The 19,587-nt window shown below is 33.6% G+C and overlaps 1 protein-coding gene across 2 annotated transcripts in view; it reads right to left on the bottom strand.

Moving 5' to 3' along the window:
* Positions 1-9,013: 9,013 nt before the first annotated feature.
* LOC128997848 (leucine-rich repeat-containing protein 40-like) overlaps positions 9,014-19,587 on the bottom strand; it is a 34,968-nt gene continuing 24,394 nt past the window's right edge. For both annotated transcript variants that reach the window (XM_054423609.1, XM_054423610.1), the window contains exons 7-11: positions 18,357-18,572; positions 15,795-15,932; positions 15,184-15,372; positions 12,837-13,043; positions 9,014-9,970 (exon numbers count right to left, since the gene is read on the bottom strand). In XM_054423609.1, the coding sequence (XP_054279584.1) occupies positions 9,799-9,970; positions 12,837-13,043; positions 15,184-15,372; positions 15,795-15,932; positions 18,357-18,572 (922 nt within the window). In that variant the 3' untranslated portion in view covers positions 9,014-9,798. The remainder of the gene's footprint in view (positions 9,971-12,836; positions 13,044-15,183; positions 15,373-15,794; positions 15,933-18,356; positions 18,573-19,587) is intronic.

Raw genomic sequence — 19,587 nt, 5'->3', positions numbered from 1 at the left:
ACAAACATTGTTAATGATTTAATTACAAGTAGGCTACAATTAATTAATTTGATAACTACAACCTGTCCTGCCAATTTTCTTCCAAATAATTCAATCCGTAGCATACATGCTTCAGACGGCTGTGTGATTGGCCTGACAAATCTTACGTTAGTAAAAGTATCATTTTAGCAATTAGTCTACAGGTTTGTTGTGGCCCACAATAACATAAGGTTTACCAGTAAAACCTCTTTAATTCGAACTAATTGCGACCGGGGGTAGTTCGGACTATTAAATAGTATGAATTACAGAACATATTGTTGTTTTTATATAACAATAGCTAGGGGAAAGTGAAAAATGCTTTATAAAGTAATATACAGTTTTTATTTATTACAGTAGTAAACATAGGGAACAAACAGTACCGTACATTACAATTGAAATAATTACGGTGCGTATATCAATAAATACTGTATACTGTATAATAAAGAACTACTGTACTGTGTATAGAGTACACCAATGAGGCGTTGGGATTACAGGGGATTAAAGAGGTTCTACTGTACCTAGGTTTGCTGCAACAAGGTGCAGCAGGGGTATTTAAATTGTATGCCCTACATAGTTTATGTCAAAAAATAAAATCTATTCACATGATTGTTAAGTACGTACTATTTTTATGCGCTAATTTCTAAATGTTAGCGAATTTCTCTATCGCGAAGTAGGTAGCTAATGGGTGGCACGGGAAGACCCAAGTCTGGGACAGATTTACATTTTCGTTTTGATGTATCCAGAGGCCAAACACACTATATGTTCAAATTGTTTTATACAGGGTGTCTCACGAGAGGTGTCCCAAATTGATTATGGAAAAACGGCTTAACGTACGAGGATGAAATAAAATTATTTCCCGCTAAGTCGACACCAAAGGAATAACGTAAAAATATTTTTAACTTTTTCCCAATACAGGGTGTGCCAAAAACTGAGGGTCACTAGTTCAGATCTCGGAATTTTCAAATGTAAACATATATCATGTTATACATCATTTTAAAGGTATTTGATAGACAAACATTTTGGCGAAAATAGAAATTAATTGTATTTACCCGTTTTTAATCTATATTTTTAAATACTCTGTGTTTCCTATACCAATGCATTGTAACTCATTGTTGTGACTTTGTATTTAATAGAAGTAAATAGTAAATAGGTGAAATAACTAAGTTATCAAAATTTCAATAAAAACACATCTCAATTCTTTCCCTGTAGCTGCAATCCTAGGTACTCATTAAAATAAATGTTATCTAAATAGGAAATAAATCTGACAGTTTTCAGGGAATATTTTATGTAGGTAGTAAAAATCCATTCAGGCACATGGAAATTCGCTTAGTCAGCAATTATCATAGATAAAAGGAGTATAGACATAGTACATAAATCAAAATTCTTGTTGTAGTCCAAAGTCCAGCCATAACTCAAACGCAATATTATACAGTAACCCATATTGCAGTAATTTCTGATACAGTAGCTCAACTACACGGTATTCCAATAAATAATGTCAATATTGCTGAACAACTACGGATTTTGGGAACATTGTCGTTTGCTTACATTATGTCCAGTAAACAGGGAAAGGGAATGTAATAACATAATTTAACCAAATAGATATTTTTCTAGTTATAATTTAATTTATTTGTATATTATAGTAATTGAAAATTATACATTACTACTACGAGGTGACACCCTTTTAAAATAGGTTTATCCGTTTATCACGATTGTCATCCTACTTCTTTGATGCCATAAAACAGTCTGAGTCTAGCGTCTAGCTGAGCTAGTTCAGCCAGTCACCGCTAGGCTTTCAACAGTTCACTCATATTCCGGTAGGATTCGCTAGCCTCGACTTTTCTTAGTCGACTTAACAAGGTAGTTTAATTATGTATTATTTAAGTATTTAAGGTTAAACTACCTTTAGTATACTGACTAACTTAAGCTAAAACCTCTAAGTTAGAAATTTAAATTGATATGTTTGTGATTTAAGTCTAAACAGGTTCCTAAATACGCTCTGCTCATGCTAGAGTCTCGCAGTGTTTCTAGTGTAGCTTCTACAAGACATGGGTTGACTTGACTTAGAGTAACCATTCTGCGGCTGAATTCCCATTGTTAAAAAAGAAATTATTGTTTGAAAAGCCGAAAGTTGTTGCCTTTACCTAGGTACGACGATTGGCTTATAATTGCAATGACTAGTGTGTTAGTTAGTCGTACTGTAACTGTTGCCGTGGCCTGGGGCAGACAAGCGCCGTGCTAGTACAGTAGTGTGTGACGGGACAGTATATGTGTAGATACATTTTTTATATGTACTGTAGGTAAAATGTATCTATTTAGGTAACAGGAATTTCCAATACAATTTAGACGCATATATGAGGGAAGTGCTTCACAAACATTGTTGATTATTTAATTACCTACTTGTACAAGTAATGAAACAATAATGTGGGGGTTGTATTATCTTACCCCCAAAATTACTACTGTATAACTAATAAATCAATCAAATGAAAAGTGCCAAATTTTTAGGCTTGACAAATTGATAAACATATAAAAAGGTTAGATGTAATTTATATTTACGATATAAATACATTTGTAGATGTACACTCCATAATTAGAATGGATACGTAATAAACTAACTCGGGTTTGTTTGTATTATAGTTGTAAAAAACTGCAGTGATGAAAACGTTTACCCCCTTGTAGTTATAGAATTTCATATTGGCTATTGACAACAGGAGAGCTCAAACTACTTAATACTATTGAATACTTAATTAATTATATAAGAAATTAGAATGACAATTGATTAATCTTACATTATACTCGTATTGTGTTGATAAAGTTCTAAATTAAATGTATATAACACTATAGTCCTCGCCACCCTAATTAAGGCCGCACTAGATATATGTCGTGCCGGCCTTGGGCTGCCTCGAGTTTGGGTGGCGAGGACTATAGCAAATAAATGTTACTTTTAACGAATTCCCCTATAGGGAAGTAGCTATTGCCGTAAGCACTGTAAGACCTAGACCCGGATAACATATAAAGGAAGGGCCTTTTTCCCCAACTCCTGGAACATTTTACTGGTTTTCCACTCCTGAGGTGATTTCCTGTAAGGCTAATTTCCCACGAAGCCAAGAAGGTTTTCCTCACGAGAGACCTCTTTATTGAATTGATAGTTGTCCAACAGAATTGGCAGATTTGAATTTTGACTACCAGTTCACAATCTTGTGCTGTGACCACTAGATCTTCCTACAAACCCTTTTTATGATAAAGTCCTCATCAATTTAACAGATTTTCATGTTTTTTTTCTCTTTGATCTAAGTAAGTTTAGGAAGTTTAGTTGAAAGGTTAACAAAAAAGACCAAAAGATCTAACAATCCTTATTAGATTTGGTGAACTGACTAAAAATGTTACAGATTCCATAATTGCTTGATATAAAACTTTCAGCGTCAGCTGTTTACAATGGAATCAAAGATGCACAATGTAGTATACTCATTATTTAGTTACCATTCAATTATACTTGTATGTGATTTGTATTTCAAGGCATTATTAATAGTAAGTACCCAACTAAATCATGAATAAATCCACAAATAAATAAGTGCTTTTGTTAAACAAACGTTTTTTCGATGCATAAAATTTTGAAAACAACTAATTTTATACAGGGTGTTTTTCTTAAACACAAATTACTGTGAGACACTTTTACTTTCTCCCCCTATACCATAGTATATGGAGAAAGTATTGTTTTCGTCAAAATTTTCGAGTTTGAGTTTTGAGTGGATATATTCGTTTTGGGTCCCCCTGGACCCAAAAAAGTGGTTTTCGAAGTGATGTCTGTGTGTGTGTGTGTGTGTGTGTGTCTGTGTGTCTGTGTGTCTGGATGTGTACAGAGCTAGAGACTACACCTGTGGTCCGATTTCGATGAAATTTGGTATGTAGGTTTTAATCCATGGTATCTCCAGGCGTTTTTTTCATTTTTTAGAAATTTTGATTTTTAATGGGGATTTTCCCATAAAAACCCATAAAAAACCGGAAAAATCGGATTTTCTCAAAAATGGCCTGAACGATTTTGATAAAGATTTAGTATGTTGTAGCCCTTTAAATTCTGAACAAAATGGTACAAATCCCATTTCTGTAAAAATTACGGTTCAAAAGTTATGGTAAATTATGTTATTTTCCCATAAAAATCCCATAAAATAACAAAAAATAGAATTTTAGACAAAAAAATCCGTTTTTATTTAACATAGTATGTTATGATCCTTACAATTTTGATAGTTTTCTCATTTCTTAGAAATTTTTATTTTTAATGGGTATTTTCCCATAAAACCTCATAAAATGACGGAAAAAAAAAGATTTTCCCAAAAATGGCCTGAACGATTTCGATAAAAATTTAGTATGTCCTTTATATTCTGAACAAAATAGTACAAATCCCATCTCTGTAAAAATTACGGTTCAAAAGTTATTGTAAATTATGTTATTTCCCCATAAAAACCCCATAATATAACGGAAAATTATATTTTCCCAATATTGGCTCGAACGATTTTGATAAAAATTTAGTATGTTATAGTCCTTTAAATTCTGAAGAAAATCTTACAAATTCCATTTCCGTATATTTACTCTCACCGCTTAAACATGATAAAGGTTGTTGACAAACTTATGGGAGAAAGTATGTGTCAGAATGCTGATACCGTTTATTTTACCACAAAATAAGCTTATTGCTTGTTTCCCTGTTTTCTTTACTTTATTGTCGATCAGCTGATATCCATTGTTTTGTTATCTATGAGGTTTGGTAAAAGTAAATAATTGGTTTTATGTCAAAGGAGGTTTGGAAATAAGTTTCCTGGCGTGGTTCCAGTACATCAAAACATATAGACTAGTAAACAATTTTAGGAAACCGGATCAGTAAAAAAAAAAAAATTGTAAACCTAAAATACATACTCTATTTGAGCTTGCGAAAATAGTCTTATTTACAATAAATTCTCAATTACACTAAACCTCAAAGATAACTATGCAACAATGCATATCGTCTAAACAGCAATGGAGTAAAGAAAACAAGGATACCAATATATTAGCTTTTTTTGTCGTTAAACAGTGTCTTACAGTACCTGTAATTTCAATCTGCATCTCAAATATCTTTCCTGAATACAACTGATCTATGGGTTGGGTATACTCCATTGCACTTTGTCGGTATAAATAAGTGAATTTTTTTCCTAGCCTCAAAAGAAATCGTAGGGAAGTGATATAGTCAAATTATGGCTCAACACTAGGTACTGTAATCTCATTATGCATAGAGTTGATGACAAAGGTAGGTAGACAAGTTCATGGACATACAGTACTAAACTCATTTAAACACGCAATTCAATGTGAGGAATACATGTTCTAAAGAAATACTATTCACATTGTATTTGCAAAAGCAACCTTTATTAATTCAAAATTGCATAACAACAATAAATGGTATTCAAACACACAGAAAGAACAGTTTAACTTTCACTAGGCTAACAACAAAATAAAACACTAATACATATTCTATTACTACTACAAAATTGATAAATATTATATTCTTATCAAGAACTCAAAACATGATTTGTTAACCAGAAGATTAATCACAACATCCTAAAATTGTAGTAATAGATCACTTGATGATTACTGTTTATAAATAATTTGTGAATTATTGTCCACCTTATTTGTGATAGTACTTATAAGTAAAAATAAACATTTTGTACCATTTAAATTTACAATATTACATAAATCAAACTCATATAGTCCATTTGCTGACATAACATCTGTCAAACTATAAAAGTCCATGCGCAAATACGTACTATTTTAAAAACAAAACTATTTGAAAGCTAAAAACATTTCTCAAGTTCAACGTGAATATTATGATTAGTAACTCAAATTAAAACCAATTACTAACATGGCAAGGGTGAATAATGGTAACTAAATGTTTTAACTTAATGTTTCATGACTCAAATAAACATTAAATGTATACTTTTGCAGCCAAGAGTTGGACTGAAAGAAGTTGTACAAACAACTTTTTAAGGTGGTTTTTATAAAATTCATATATGTAGGTCATTACAAATTTATTAAAAGAATCACCCAGAATCTATATAAAGATAAATTAGGCATGAAGTGCAGACCACAAAAATTAATCTGTTGGACAACATCAAATTTTGTTTCAAGATTATAAATGGAATAAATAATTAAAATATATAAACTATGTTTAGCAACAATCACACATGTTTTAGTGAAATACAAGTGCTAGCAAAAGCATCACATGAATGTTTATTGAGTTTCCAAAGATTTGAAAAGTAATTAAAGTAATTAATTGAGTGAGGATAAATGATTATGTGAAGTAATCAGACTATTCAGTTATTACTTTAGATCCTTAGAATATGTGCTGAACTAGCAATTATAAAATGTATGCAGGTTTGCTGCAACGGGAGTGTTACAAAATTAGTATTAAGACCACGCTCTAAAATAGTTATCCTGTTTAAGTGCAATGTGTTAAAGGTGAATGAACTGATTTCAAAAACTGAAGCTCTCTTTTAGCTATAAAATATAATAAAGTATTAAGTAAAATGACAAAACAGAAACACTAACCATAACTATCTTAGTTTTACGACCATGGGTCAATGGTCCCAACAATTATTTTTAAATACTGATAGGGTTATTACAGAGATTCAAAAAATAATACTTGTTACAAAGCCCTGTTACAGTTTTGTATCAACAAAACATTAACTGGCCTTTCCTTTGAGAAAAGTAATCTGTACAGCAAATACATTTTTTTGACCAGATCTTTGTAGAAATCACTATTTCTTAGCGATATTATTTTTTAAGTTCTTTGACAGTACCTAAAAATTATAATGTGCCACTTTTTATTTAATTACTAAACCTAGAGTCTGAGGATAGAATTTTAAAAGCTGATGTTAAAATCTGATTAGGAGTGGAAAATAAATACCAAACACTTATCATGTTAAATAAATAAGTAATAAATAAAATGCCTTAAAATAAATACAAGTTAATGAATCGTTGATAAACAAACTATTTCATGCAATAGCATTAGAGGGGTGAATAGGGGTAACAAATTATTATTATGATAAAACTTGGCCATAGAAGATATGCAATCATATAGTGATCAATGTGTTAGAATTTGTGGTAAAGGTTAATAATGACTGAATCTGTCTCTAAAGATATTTGCAGTCTCTTCTATTACTCCCAAAACTACATTTCAAACTACAGTAGTTTAAAAATCAAACATTTGGATAACAACATGTCCACAACATGGATAACAACATGTATTTGTGTTGTAAATTGGTGATTTTCAAACAAAAATGTAGTTAACGGGGATGATAATATTGTTAGGATGATAATACAAAATATATAAAAAATGGCTTAGCTTATATACGTTAAATATCTGATAGGAAATTGTTCAAACTTCTTGGAACAAACTGATAAATTTATGTTGCTGAGAGAAATTATGAACACTAAAAAGTTATTACAATTGTGTATAACACTAGGTACTTTTATTGAAAAAACTATTACATAACCTTTTTCTTAAATGAAAAAAACCCAATGATAATATTACAGACTGGTTAATATGATATGATGGTTATATGGTAATATGAAAGTTTGAACTTTATGGAATTTTAATACAATTTAAGCAGAGAGCACAGAATAAAAATAGAGAGGCTATGAATATACAGCAAGCATTACGGGCAGAGAAGCCAAACCCCACAATCCTTGTAGGAAACAGTGTGATTCCAATACGATTGAGTAACACTTTCGCGATACCTGAATCAGTTAGATTTCTTGTAGTTGTAATTTGATTTGAATTACAGTAGCTTTTGAAGACAGCTTCACTCATAAAACAACGAGGCAGTGTCAATGTGTAGAAGCTTAGTACCTGAGGCAGAACTAGGATGACTCAACGATTCCCCCACCCCTTATACGGGCACGTTATTTTCGGGTGGCTTCACATCTCGCACCTGTCTATTTATATTCTGTGATCTCTGAAATCTTGACTAACGTATAATTATTTAAAAATCGTATTAGATTTGACTAGGATACTTTGACTATAATTTTTGTGATTAAACATTTTATATATTTTGAATATATAACCTCCTAAGATAAGTTTCAACCTTAAACTTATGTTCGTGCAAGTTCAAACTTAAAGTTCATTGCTAAACATATTAAAACTACTTTGGTATAACTTAAGATAACATTAAAATTCAGGCAAATAAAACCTCTCCTCTATGTAACAAATTAGTAACTACACTAAATGACATAACTAAACAACTTCAATATAAATAAATAAATATTTCATCTACACCACCTAATCTCATAAACAACAGGTACGCAAGCTTTGAACTTTTGGCAAATTTTGCAACTAAGCATAAAAATATGTAAAGTAAAATAACTTTAACTTGGAATGATGAATATTACCAATCGGTTTTGGTAATAAATATAGGTAACTCAATAACAAAATGATAAACATGGTAACACTACTGATAAAATAAAATAAAAACTCCTAGAAAAAATTAAAACATCTGTTATACATATTTGTACAATGAAATAAGATTAGCAGAAAAATATAGCTTTTCACGACTTAAGTTACTAGAGCTAAGAAAATATTCTCTGATATTTCTATTTCAATGCAATCACTAACTAACATCTAAACCTAAACTATCTCAGGAATAACAGCAGGTACAGAGTGTTTGCAAAAGAAAGCTCTAATTTTGAGGAAAGAAAATGAAAGAGATTAACTTACTTTAGTTTTCCTCGTAGTAAACTTTTACTGAGAACCCATTAGTTGCTCTACACAGAGGAAGATTTGAAATTTTTGTTGCAACTTTGCCTTAACACAACTCAACAACTACATATTTTCAAATAACTATGTAAAAAGACCTAACTGCATAAGACAGGTACTTGGGTATAAACAAGACTTGAGGGGTTACCGGATCCAAATAAAAAGGAAAGTATCATCCCTAATAATGCATATATGTAATCTAATATTATGTGTGTCTAATATTATTATCTAATATTATGGTGTGTTGAGGATATACCTCTTTCGACACCTAGTAGCATCGGTCCTCCTACTGTCGTCTCTATTATTGATTCAAATTAGAGAGTTCCTGTTCAAACACTCTGTAAATAAAAAAAAACTAAATTCAATTTTTAATACTAAATAAAAATAAAAAAAACATTTTGAATGAGATTGCTGGTTTTGTGTCCATAGAACTGATGCTTTACGTGTTCATAGTGTTGAATATGCTTCCAAATTTAATCTTGCATTGTTTTGTATGGTATGTAGTGTAGTAACTACAATTTTCATGTGCAGAGTCTCAACAACATTGGGTGAATAGGAGGAAACAATTTTTGGGTAATCAGATAATCCCTATTTGATGGTTTAGATGCAATTTTTCACCTCAAAAAGTTCTGATAGCAAAAGTCTAATGTGATGATTTTTTTCAAGCTCATTACAGGAAAATCAGTAAAGATGAGTAATCTAGAGAAAAAAAAAACTGTTGGGGAAAGAATTAACACCCTTTAAAGGTATCAAAACCAAAAATAATGTATCAAATACATAAGATCAAATGTTTAAAAAATCAAACAGAAATCCATATTTCCTTAGGCTTTGAGTATCAGAGTAGTGCAAATGTGCAACTCATATTTCGTTTCATGGAGAAAATAAAAACGGTAATTAATTGTTGGCTCATAGCTTTGACTAGAATTGCTGGTGCTGATCCTTAGTAATGATTAAATTAGGTTAAAACGTGACTGATTTTCATGGACCACTTATGGACACACAAGCACTTATGATACAAAGAAAGACACGGGTGTTCTGGTAGGTGTTTTCTTCTCTTGTACTTCAGTTGAAGGTTCCTCGGGTAGTTTGTTCTTCAGGTAGGCCAAGATAGCTTCAGTTCCCTTGGACACAATATGGTAGCTTGGCTGACGAAATTTGTTGCCAGTTACTTCAAGTGACCTAGAAAACCATTGACTATGATTCATCTAAAAAATATCAAGTGATAATAAGATGGATTTGAATAATAATTGTAGCATTATTATGGAGCCTCATTGTTGTTTATTATTCCATATTATTTAATATGTGTACTGTTTTGGATTATCATTATTATTTCTTTGTTTTTCCGTTCATTCAACATATTTTAAGACCTATTTCATGCTAATATATTTGAATAACTTGTTGCATGCCTAAAACAGATGTCTGTAAAAACAACCTATGTGTATTGCATGATTGTAAAGGCTGAATGACAATAAATGATGATTATTGATTAATTGAGAAGAAATTATTGTATTAAATTTTTTTGGCTTTTCCATTATATTTAAGAATGATCTATAACACTTTAATTATCATCCTAAAAATTATCATAACAATCAGTTTGGGTAGTTTTGGTATGAATAGTTGAAAATAAAAACAAAAAAACAGCTATATAGAGCATCTGCTTAAGATCTATAGTTGTAAAAATGATATGTTTTTAAACACAATGATAAAAGTCAAATATTCTTGTTGATCAACTTTTGTATATTTTTATTTTATGGTTGAATATCAATTGTGAACCAAATTTTCTACCGTTTTGAGGGAAAACTACAACCATTATGGCTCATTTTGGGTAAAAAATAGAATATCAGAGGCTAATAATGAGTCAACTAAATACATAAGACATAAGATGTCTGGGTAGTCAAATGGTTATAGTGCTCGCCTTCAAATATTAAAATCACTGGTTCGATTCCAAGCGAGATAGTTTCCAGACCCATTGGGTGAACGACAGGAACCAGACATTTTTCAAACGGATAGTATCCGCACAACAGTTATAATCAAAAGGGGGTGTCATTTTATTGATATATATTATGCCATGCCATTTTATTAACTATGGAGCATTGGACGGTAAACACCAAAACACCGTATGTTTGCGTATAATGAATATGCCTGAAATGGTGAAATAAGGCCCGTCCAAACCGAAGCGGGAAAGCGGCAGGAGCGGGAAGGTGGCAGGACGAGTTCCCGCGCTAGATTTTAAAACACATGGTGTTAGATGTGAGCACCCACACTAGAGCGGTACCGCTCCCGCCGTCCCGCAGCGTTGTTCGATCGTCCCGCCAGTTTGAAACATGTTGGATTTTCCCGCTCGTACCGCCGCGGGAACACATGGGTACATGACTTATTTTGTGCCGAGACATTTGAGGAGATGGCTGAGGATGATTCCAGTGCGTTCATTGAACAGTTCATCAAAACACGCGATGGTCATCCTAAAATAAATATAAAACCACCTTTCGTCTTTCTTTGGAACCGGCATAAGGGTATGGTACTCGCCAAATAAACGTCCATTTATATTGATTTCATGAACCTAAACAGATCGCCGTCTTGCAGCTTCATCTTATCTTCAGCTGTTGCTAGCAAAAGCAAAGCTTCTTCTTCTTGTACATTACGATTCATGACATGAACGCATAAAATACAAACATTCACTTAACACAACCGAACACTCTGTAGCTAAGATGGAAATGAACTGAGGAGTCGTCCCGCTTCCCGCTGCCTGCAGCTTCGGTGTGGGCTACCTCTTTCCCCGCCACGTATCGCTGCCGCTGGTTCCCGCCGGTCATTCACCCCCTTCCCGCTCCCGCACCGCTCCCGCCACTTTCCCGCTTCGGTTTGGACGAGCCTATAAGCCTATCATGGCAGTGCAGCGACTTTTCTCGTTCAATTTCATCTTAGATGCCACAATACAGTTTGCAGCCAAAATACAACACAGATGGATTCCAATTTGAGAAATGAGGGACATATCGGAAAAAAGAAGCCACTTGGTCAAAAATAGGTTGCTGTAGATGTTGAAATGGTTGGACAAGCTTTGATTCGTAAGTGTTGATATGCTCAAGCATTTTTTTCAGGTCACAGATGAGACAGCAACGTTAACAATACCTATGTTTATTTTCAATAAGATCGATCACACACACTGCTGAGGATTCAATGGCCGTAGTGTGTACAGTATTATGTTTATAGGAACAGGTGTTCATATTTCCGAGACATTCTGGGGGCCCCAATGTCACAAGATTTGAGCGAATTTGAATATTTTTTGGGCATTCTCAAATTACACGTCCACACTCACAAACCCCAAACCTTGGTGGGTCTCAAGGACGCAGTTAACTAAGAAGTGGCAACAATTAATGGTGGCCATCAAATGCTGAGACGTGTAAAGAAAGAATTTAAGAAAATGGTTGAAACCTGCATGAATGAAAGTGAACTCAACCTTACTGACATTGTAAAGCACCTTTCTATAAGTAAAGGACAAGAGTATCCAACTAGGTTTAGTAAATAGTGTACTTCTTAAATGGCAAGTTTGCAAACATTTTAATGTAATCAAAGTTATAATTGACACAAAAACAAATGAGTAAATTATGTAAATGCTTCAGTATGATAAATATTTTTTGGCATCACTCACCTTATTGAAATCAGGAGAACACAGTCCTACGTTTACATGAGAAGACAAAATAACCTTGAAAACGCCGCACGTTTTAATTGGTGCGGCAAAACGTTGGAGTTGAGAACTTTAGTCTGTGATTTTATATTCAGTTTTATTTTTATTTTTGTATTTTTATCAGTGTGTACATGTAATGAACTGTGATATGACAAGGACTGAGTTCTTCTGATTTCAATAAGGTGAGTGATGCCCAAAAATATTATCATACTGAGGTATTGACCTCACCTAAAATACTAGACATTTAGAAATATGTAAAATGCTTGTTTTTAAAAAGTATAATTTTGTCTTGTCACCTTTTATTACCACAACTACTTTAGATTGGATAATTGAGATTCTACTCAGTTTAAAATGTCATACTTAAGGTTAGTCATGAGGCCCAGTTGAGGTGGTAGCTGGAAGATTTCATTGTTGCTGATATTTAGAGTTTCTAGGTACTGCAGATTCTCCAAAGCAACAGAAGACTCACAGCCACAAACACTGCTCAGGTCTGCAAGTTGGTTATTGCTGAGGTTCAAGGTTCTCAGTAGCTTCAGCTCAAAAACAACCTTTGGAACTTCGCTAAACCTGTAAAACAGAAGTTTATTTAGTGCATCTGATGATGAATACTAAACAGTAGGGTATAAAAACCTAGGTAGTATAGGGTGTTTTGTTTTAAACACAATCCGAATTACATGTATCGTGAGACAATTTGTAAGAACGAAACAAGCATATATAATGGTATCCCTGTTCTCTTTACTTCATTGCCAATCAACTTAACTGCATTATTACATAGTTATTTATGAGGTTTAGTGTTATTGGCAATTTATTGTGAATAAGACTCAACATGGTGTTTTTGAAACCATAAAGAGTATGGATTGTAGAAGGATACGTTAAAAGTAATTCCTTGATTTTATGCCAAGATGGGTTTGAAAGTAAGCTTCCAGGTGTGATTCCTGTACCCAAAGAATCAACTATTTGTTGATGAACTATATGACTTGTCAAAACCTTAAGGAAATCGGGTCCCATCATCTTAGTAAAACTAGTAATTGCCACATAATTTTATCAATTAAAGTGTATAATTCAGTAAAAAATTATATAAATTCAATTAACAAATTTAAGGCTATGTTTTATAATTATCTACTTCAGAACCCTTTTTATAGTCTGGATGATTATTTTAAACTGGGAGAAATTGTCCTTTAGTTTGGTTTTAATTTCAGTTAAGAATGTGAATGGAGTTGAATGTTAATTGTAATATTTGGCCTGAAAGAGTATTTTGTTGTTTATGTTAAGACTTGGTTTGAAAACTGCAAATAGACTTTGTCAATGATAAGTAAATGTATCCTTATGGCAAATAAAGATTGATTGATTGATATAGAAATTAGAACCATAAAAATTCACACTGTATTTGAGCTTGCAAAAAAAAAAGACCATGTTGAGTCTTATTTACAATAAATTCGTAATAACACTAAACCTCATAGATAACTTAAGTATGCAAATAAATATGCATATCAGCTGATCAGCATTGAAGTAAGGAAAAAGGGATACCTTTTTTTATATGTTCTTGTTTCCTTGTAACAAACTGTCTCACAATAGGCCTACTTGTAATTTGTGTTGTGTTTAAACTTATAAGCTTGTTTTGTCGTAAATAGTGTCCTTTTGTAATTTGGGCTTCATAGTTGGGTGTTTGAGTTTGCAATAATATTCACCTTATCGTATGCATTTTTATTTCTATCAATCCTCATCATAGGGCAAGTGCTACATGGACAATGGACGTCTTTAAAACCAAAGTCATAAGTTTAAGTAAAATACTGCCTATAGCAATGACTGATAGTAAAAAATTAACTTTTTCAATAAAAAATAGTCTTTAATCTCATAATACTCTTAAAACAGTGGGTACAGCTTACAGGCAAATGGGAATAGTATGTGGCTCCTTTCCCTTGACTCAAGAGATACATGGAATAGCAGTACAGAAAGAAGAAAACACAGGGAAATCCTGTCTGCCTCCGACTTAAATATCTTGCAAAACCTCCCACATGAAAGAAACCAGCTTTAATCCCTTGCACCTACCATTGCAAACTGCTCACCAGCTGTTCAAGAATCAATTCTTGCCCACTACAACCTGGGCAGTCTTGGATTTGTTGATTGCCAGAAACAGAGTCTTATTGATACGACAACAATAGGTGAAATAACACCCCTCTACTAGGCATCGACATTGATGTACCAATTTGGTTGGTTGAAACTGCAGAAGATACAAGAGGGGACAGGTCTTGAATCAGTCATATGGCTATAGGCTTGTAACTCAGAAAAGGAGCAATGCAGAGAATGCTTACCCTTTGAGCACATGCCCAGATGGACCAACTAGACAACACACCACAAAGGGAAGGAGTGATAACTTGGATTGAGAATTCAATTTGGCTTTGAAACAAAAGGAAAAATGTTCCTGCAAATTGTGTTAGTTTTTTTACATTTTCAAGTTTTAATACCACTTGACCACATATGTTTAAAATTTTCTGTCTGTAAATACCTATACTTAGGGGAGGGAGAGAAATCCATCCCCTCCACTTGATCCTATTTTTAAAATAATAGCTCAACAGCTGAGACGTCAATCAGCTGCTACATATATACTAAGCGAAAAATTAATGGGGGAAGTTCAAACCCCTTAGATCTTGTGAAAGGACTATAGTTTCACAAGCTTAATAAAAATTGCACAGCTGTTGGTACTAACCTGTTACATGCCAGAGAAAGTTCCTTCAGGTATTTGCACTTGGTCAGCTCGGGACAGAGGCTTGAGAGTAAGTTCTGATCAAGGATTAAAACTTGAAGTTCTTTAAGTTCTCCAACCAGAGATGGAAGTTCCTTCATCCCAGTGTCCACAAGGTGAAGTTCCATCAGTGTTTCAGACAAGTCTGTAATACTGTATTGCGGGGTGATTAAATGCTGTTGGAATAATAATATAAATTGACTATTCAAAACAATGTGATACTAGTTTTATAGGCTGACAATAATAAAATGCAAGCAAAACAATGTGATAACAATGCTACAAGGGTTACTCAAGCGAGATGATCAATAATTTGTAGATTTTTAAAATACCTTGAATTTTCCTACCCTAAAGTAGTTAAATTTGGTCAATCTAGAACCAAATCTTAGTAGTGGTGCTATCCTTGAAAACTCAAATAGCCAGTACAATATTAACCTCATTCATGATACTCGATCATCCAACAGGGAGGGTTAGATAACTTAAATAGTAGGATAGCTGAAGAGCAGATGAACGAGTCTCTACTGTATTATACCTAGACAATACTTAATACCTAGCCTATACTAAGGTAAGTTAACTACCGTGTTGGTAGACGTTGTCTGCAGTGAGATAGATTGACAATGACCACTCTTGCAGTGACTGCATTTTCCCACACAGTGTCGGGAACTGGTTCATCAGGACTGGTGTGTACAACACTTCCACATCTTCGTAACTGACCTCTGCAAACAAAGATTGTTGGTCAAGGAAAAAAAATTTCTATAACTTTAAATTACGATGTGGGTGGCAAAAATGTTGGGTATGAGGGCTGTCCTTGAATTAGATCTCCAACATCCTTTATTTGAAGCTATGCAATTTGCAATTTGACATTTCCAAAATTGCCAAACCTGTCTTTAATAATTTTCAGTACCCATCGTGCAAAAAATGTACGGTAGCCTAGCTTTTGTGTGACAATTTCAACAACAAAGTCCTTGAAACCTGTAGGAAACAAAGTGAAAGCTCCGTTATAGTGAAATTGGAGTTTTCACAAATCTTTCACATCAATTTTAGCAAACAGTTTATCAGCGACAAAGCTTAGGTGTCCACTTTTCTCTTCTGTCATTAATGTTATTTCAACAATTTTTTAATTGAATGCATCGTTTCGGGGAGAATTTTCATTCATTACGCTCTGGCTGTTTCTAGTAAACAAGCTTGTGTAATATAGGCTGCCCTGACTGTGGAACCGTGACTGTTTTGATAAAGATGACAGCTACAAGCTTCCAAAGCCATGACAGCCGAAATTACGTAAGCTAGTTTACTAGAAACAGCCAGAGCGGGGGGAGTATGCCTTCCTGCATTCCACACACACGCCGATTACCTCACCGCAGCAATAAATATACCTGGACAAACTAAACTTATCTGGTTTTGTCTCAGCCACTGAGGAGGCCAATTCAAAGTATGGATGGACGAGATTGGATTTTTGGTTCGAGACTAGATTTTTTATTTCTCATAAAATTTCGAGACAGGATCGAGACGGGATTTCCCTTCTCATACACAACGGGAAATGCACGTTTGACATTTTTTTATTATTTTGTAGCATTGTTAGATGACTGTTTAAATACTAAAATAATAATAATAGGCAAGAATATTTAAAAACTTTTATTAAAAAACATCAGCATAATAAAATGGAAATAAATTACGCCTAACTTATTAAAAATGCTTACGGTTAGGAAACATGGTGATAGCAGTTAGGATAGAGTTAAACTCATCCTAAAATAAAATAAATTATAAAATAAAAGCAATATTAGTTTGTATAAAATAGTTACTTGTTTTGGATTTGTTTATAGTAGTAAAACATGCCTCACGCTGCTCACACTCAACAAAACTTCTCAAATGATAAAATAATTAAAGTAATATCTACATGTAAATAATTAATTAAATAAGAATGCCTTCGCAAAGGAAACACAACTACAACGCGTTCCTGTATTGCCAGTATTGCATTGACTTTCTGCAGGTGTTTTAAATTTTTTTTTTTAGAAAATCTCGATCAAAAAGAAATACTGTCTCTTATAACGAGATTTAGAATTTCCCGAAATTTCGAGACTTGACCATACCTCCTTCAAAGGGCGAAACATCTGGCAACACTGTATTAGTGACGACGTGGTTGGCGCCGAAAAACACCACCAATAACTCTCATGACACTGTCCGCGAAAGCCTACGCAAGAATTTCATTCATTATATTGGTTTTGGGTACTTCATACACTTGCCGGTAAATTTCTATAAGTTTTACTTTTTTGCACCTTACAACCAGCAGAAAAATCCGGCTAAACTAATATGACTTACGTCGGACTGGTAACTGGGCACAGTCCAATGGAGGAAACTCCTATGAACCATTGTGAGACAGGCTCAAGTAGATTCGGTGAAAATGAGGCAAATTCTCAAAAACTTGTGGCAGGGCGGTTCAACCCTGGGCCCAAAGAAGGATGATATCTGTTGGAAGGGCGCTGATTAAGCTTGATGAGATAAGAGGAATGAGCGTTCTACCCAAGGGCTGTCAGACTAAGCAGAGGGATGGTATCAACAGGTCACAGTAGCTGGGGTCAAAATCACCCCAAACCTCCCACCCCCCCCCCAAAAAAAAAAAAAAAAATGGCACAAAGTAATAAATTACAGATAAAGCGGTTTTAATGAATTTTAGATAAAAAACCACCACTTCATCAGTGTTCTTAGGACAATGTTACAATGTTAGTAGTATCAGAACAAGTGTTCGTTAGTCTATGCTGTAGTCAATATAAAGCTTTTTATTTAGTAAGTCGGTGGCTCAGTCGGTAGCGTCGCGGACTTCGGGCCCAAGACAGCGATGTCGTGGGTTCGGATCCTGGTCACTGCCGATAACATTTTATCAGTACAGTTCACCTTTGTACTGTACCGGCTCACTCCTTGCTTTGCTGCAAACGATCCACGCACGGGCGCTTAGTCTATGTGGACGGGCAAATGCAAGGTTAAAAGAGGCCGCCAACCTCTTTTTTTAAAAAAAAAAAAAAAAACCCTTTATCCAATAATTGGTACTCAACATGTAAGGTTGAAAATATATTGTGCTGTTCTTAACTTGCGTTAAGCCCAGAGGTATGCACCAGAGGCAAGCATAAATGTATAAAGCTGCTTACAAGGAGAATCTAGAGGGTGGAGCTTCATGAACAGCTACTGGTTGCTGATCCTCTTCTGAGGATGGAGGTTCTGCTTCTAGAGTGGCTCTCTCCCTTAGAAAAGTTAGAAGTCTGAGTGTGTCCGCCTTGGTGTAGTGAAGCGGAATGTCCTTGAATGGGTTGTTTGCTATGCGCAATACTTGGAGGTTGGGGTATTCAACTATGAATGGAGGCAACCTGCAAGCAAAGTTTTTTTTAGAAAATTTTAAATAACAGAAAAAGTGATTACTGATAAATAGTCTAGAGCAAATATGTTAAACTTTTCATTAGATAAAGTACTACCTGTACAACATAATTTCAAATACCAGAAACCAACAATCATGAATAGGTAGTCTAAGAGCTAATATAATGAACTTTCTAACTGATCAAGAACCATAGACCCCTAAAAAATATTCTTTGTATCATATTCATTGATGACTTAACAAAACTGACAATATAAGTGCAAGCCACTTTAATGTCAACAGTTTGTGAGATGGTATGTTTTTTTTATAAAATTTGTTGCTAATTAAAGTGCTCCAACTATATAATTCTACAAGTTTTTTGCTTAACGAGACAATCCTTTAGCAGAAGGAAACTGATACTCCCCCCCCCCCCCCCCAAAAATACAGGTTAATCCTTATTTTTGTGTTCTGCAACAAACCCAACTTAGATCGTGTCATATCTCTTTATTATACAATTAAGGTTCTAAATATAATTTGAGTTGTTTCATGATATTCATATTCTTTATTCATATTTTTGTCCTGAGGTGGTAATGGTGTCAATAAAAAGATATACAATTACATTACAATAAAAATGGTAAAAAAATTACAGTTAAAATAATAAAGCAATATATTGTTTGCTGTTTGTCAATGTGATGTAGTTTTCAATTTAAAATATTTATATACTCACGTAAATTAATTTCAAATAAGTTTTCATTACACATCTACAGGTGGTGTTAGATTAAAAAGAGTATGAATCTTAAATAATTGTATAGATCAGAACTATTTTGCTGACTGTACAGAATGGTAGGAAAAAGGATAGTTAGGTAAACAATAATTGCTGTGGAAAACCTTTTCACTAAGTCTTACGCAATTCAATAGATAATTTAAGTTTAAATAATTAATTGCTAGATTTGGGTTTTCTAGAAATACCCAAAGGAGAACTGGCAGGTAAATTTTATCTTTACAAAAGGTTATAATTAAATCAAAGTCTT

Source organism: Macrosteles quadrilineatus, unplaced genomic scaffold, assembly GCF_028750875.1.
Source record: "Macrosteles quadrilineatus isolate MER2022 unplaced genomic scaffold, UCM_ALF_1.0 Scaffold_7__1_contigs__length_78375512, whole genome shotgun sequence".
Classification (NCBI taxonomy): domain Eukaryota; kingdom Metazoa; phylum Arthropoda; class Insecta; order Hemiptera; family Cicadellidae; genus Macrosteles; species Macrosteles quadrilineatus.
Note: the sequence above shows the minus strand (reverse complement) of the source record. Positions and strands in the feature narration are given on the sequence as shown.